Source organism: Egretta garzetta, unplaced genomic scaffold, assembly GCF_000687185.1.
Source record: "Egretta garzetta isolate BGI_Z169 unplaced genomic scaffold, ASM68718v1 scaffold1162, whole genome shotgun sequence".
Lineage (NCBI taxonomy): Eukaryota > Metazoa > Chordata > Aves > Pelecaniformes > Ardeidae > Egretta > Egretta garzetta.
The window spans coordinates 16,217-17,798 of record NW_009258878.1 but is presented as its reverse complement, the minus strand read 5'-3'; the positions used below and the strand labels follow the sequence as shown (position 1 = coordinate 17,798).

General features: G+C 64.2%; 1 protein-coding gene across 1 annotated transcript in view; it reads right to left on the bottom strand.

Moving 5' to 3' along the window:
- TCF7L1 (transcription factor 7 like 1) overlaps positions 1-1,582 on the bottom strand; it is a 14,979-nt gene that overhangs the window by 2,400 nt on the left and 10,997 nt on the right. The window contains exons 4-6 of the mRNA XM_009633799.1: positions 1,298-1,441; positions 1,033-1,192; positions 50-161 (exon numbers count right to left, since the gene is read on the bottom strand). Of these exons, the coding sequence (XP_009632094.1) occupies positions 50-161; positions 1,033-1,192; positions 1,298-1,441 (416 nt within the window). The remainder of the gene's footprint in view (positions 1-49; positions 162-1,032; positions 1,193-1,297; positions 1,442-1,582) is intronic.

The window sequence follows — 1,582 nt, the reverse complement described above, 5'->3', positions numbered from 1 at the left end:
GCCCCCCGCCAGCCAGTCCCCGTGGCCGCGGGGCTCGGAGCGGCCGCACTCACGTAGTTGTCCCGCGCTGACCACGTCGGGTAGAGCTGCGAGTGCAGCTGCCGCTCCTTCCGCGCCAGCTCGTAGTACTTCGCCTGCTCCTCCCGCGAGAGCGAGTGCCACTGCGGGGGGAGAAGAGACCACGCTGCGAACCCCAAACCTGCCCTGTGAACCCCAAAGCTGGGCCACGAACCCCAAACCTGCCCTGTGAACCCCAAAGCTGGGCCACGAACCCCAAACCTGCCCTGTGAACCCCAAAGCAAGCTGGGCCACGAACCCCAAACCTGCCCTGCGAACCTCAAAGCTGTGCTGCGAACCCCAAAGCCATTCTGCGAATGCCAAAGCCGCCCTGCAAACCCCAAAGCTGGGCTGTGAACCCCAAAGCTGCCCTGCAAACCCCAAAGCCACTCTGTGAACCCCAAAGCTGCCCTGTGAACCCCAAAGCTGCCCTGTGAACCCCAAAGCCGCCCTGCGAACCCCAAAGCTGCCCTGTGAACCCCAAAGCCCCCAGGCTGCAAACCCCAAAGCCACTCCACAAACCCCAAAGCCACCCTGCAAACCCCAAAGCCACTCTGCAACCCCCAAAGCCGGGCTGCAAACCTGAAAGCCATTCTGCAAACCCCAAAGCCACTCTGCAACCCCCAAAGCCGGGCTGCAAACCTGAAAGCCATTCTGCAAACCCCAAAGCCACTCTGCAACCCCCAAAGCCGGGCTGCAAACCCCAAAGCCGGCTGTGAACCCCAAAGCCATTCTGCAAACCCCAAAGCTGCCCCGCCATCCCCAAAGCGGCGCTGCTGGCCCCGAGGACACGCTGCCCTGGGGCTGCGGGCTCCCAGCCAGCCCCACACGTTGCCGTCCCATCGCCCCCCAGGTCGCCACCAGCTCCCTGGGAGCTCCCGGGCTGGTGATGCCCCCGAAGGGACCAAGCCACAGAGCAAAGGAGGCTGAAGGCCATTTTCCGGGCGGGACGTGGACGTGGAGCCGGTGCCCTACCCGTCTGCCCAGGATCTGGTTGATGGCAGCGCTCTCCTTCAGCGTGCATTCAGCCACCACCTTGGCCCTCATCTCCTTCATGTACAACATGAAGGCGTTGAGCGGCTTCTTGATGTGGGGCTTCTTCTCCTCCTCCTTCTTCACAGTGACGGGGGATTTCCTGCGAGAAGCGGGATGATGATGGGTTGGGACCCGCTGACACCCCGGGGACAAGCTCCTGTCCGTTCCCATCCCTGGGGCCAGCCATTCCTGCCCCCCGACTCACGAGTTGCCTCCAGGGCTGACGCTGGGCTGGGTGGGTTCCTGCTTCACGATGGGCGAGACGATGGTCGGGTGTGGGATGCCGGAGGGGTGCAGCCCGTGGGTGGGTGGCGGGACCATGTGTGGGGAGAAACGGCTGGACATCAAACTGCAGTGGAGGGAGCGGGAGGGGAGGGCTCGTCAGTGCCCCGCCGGCACCTGCGCACCTCGTTTCCACCCCAAACCCTCCTGAGAACCTCCTGGGTTAAGAGACCACCAGCCCCAACCCAGCTGGGGTCTGGTTTCCCAC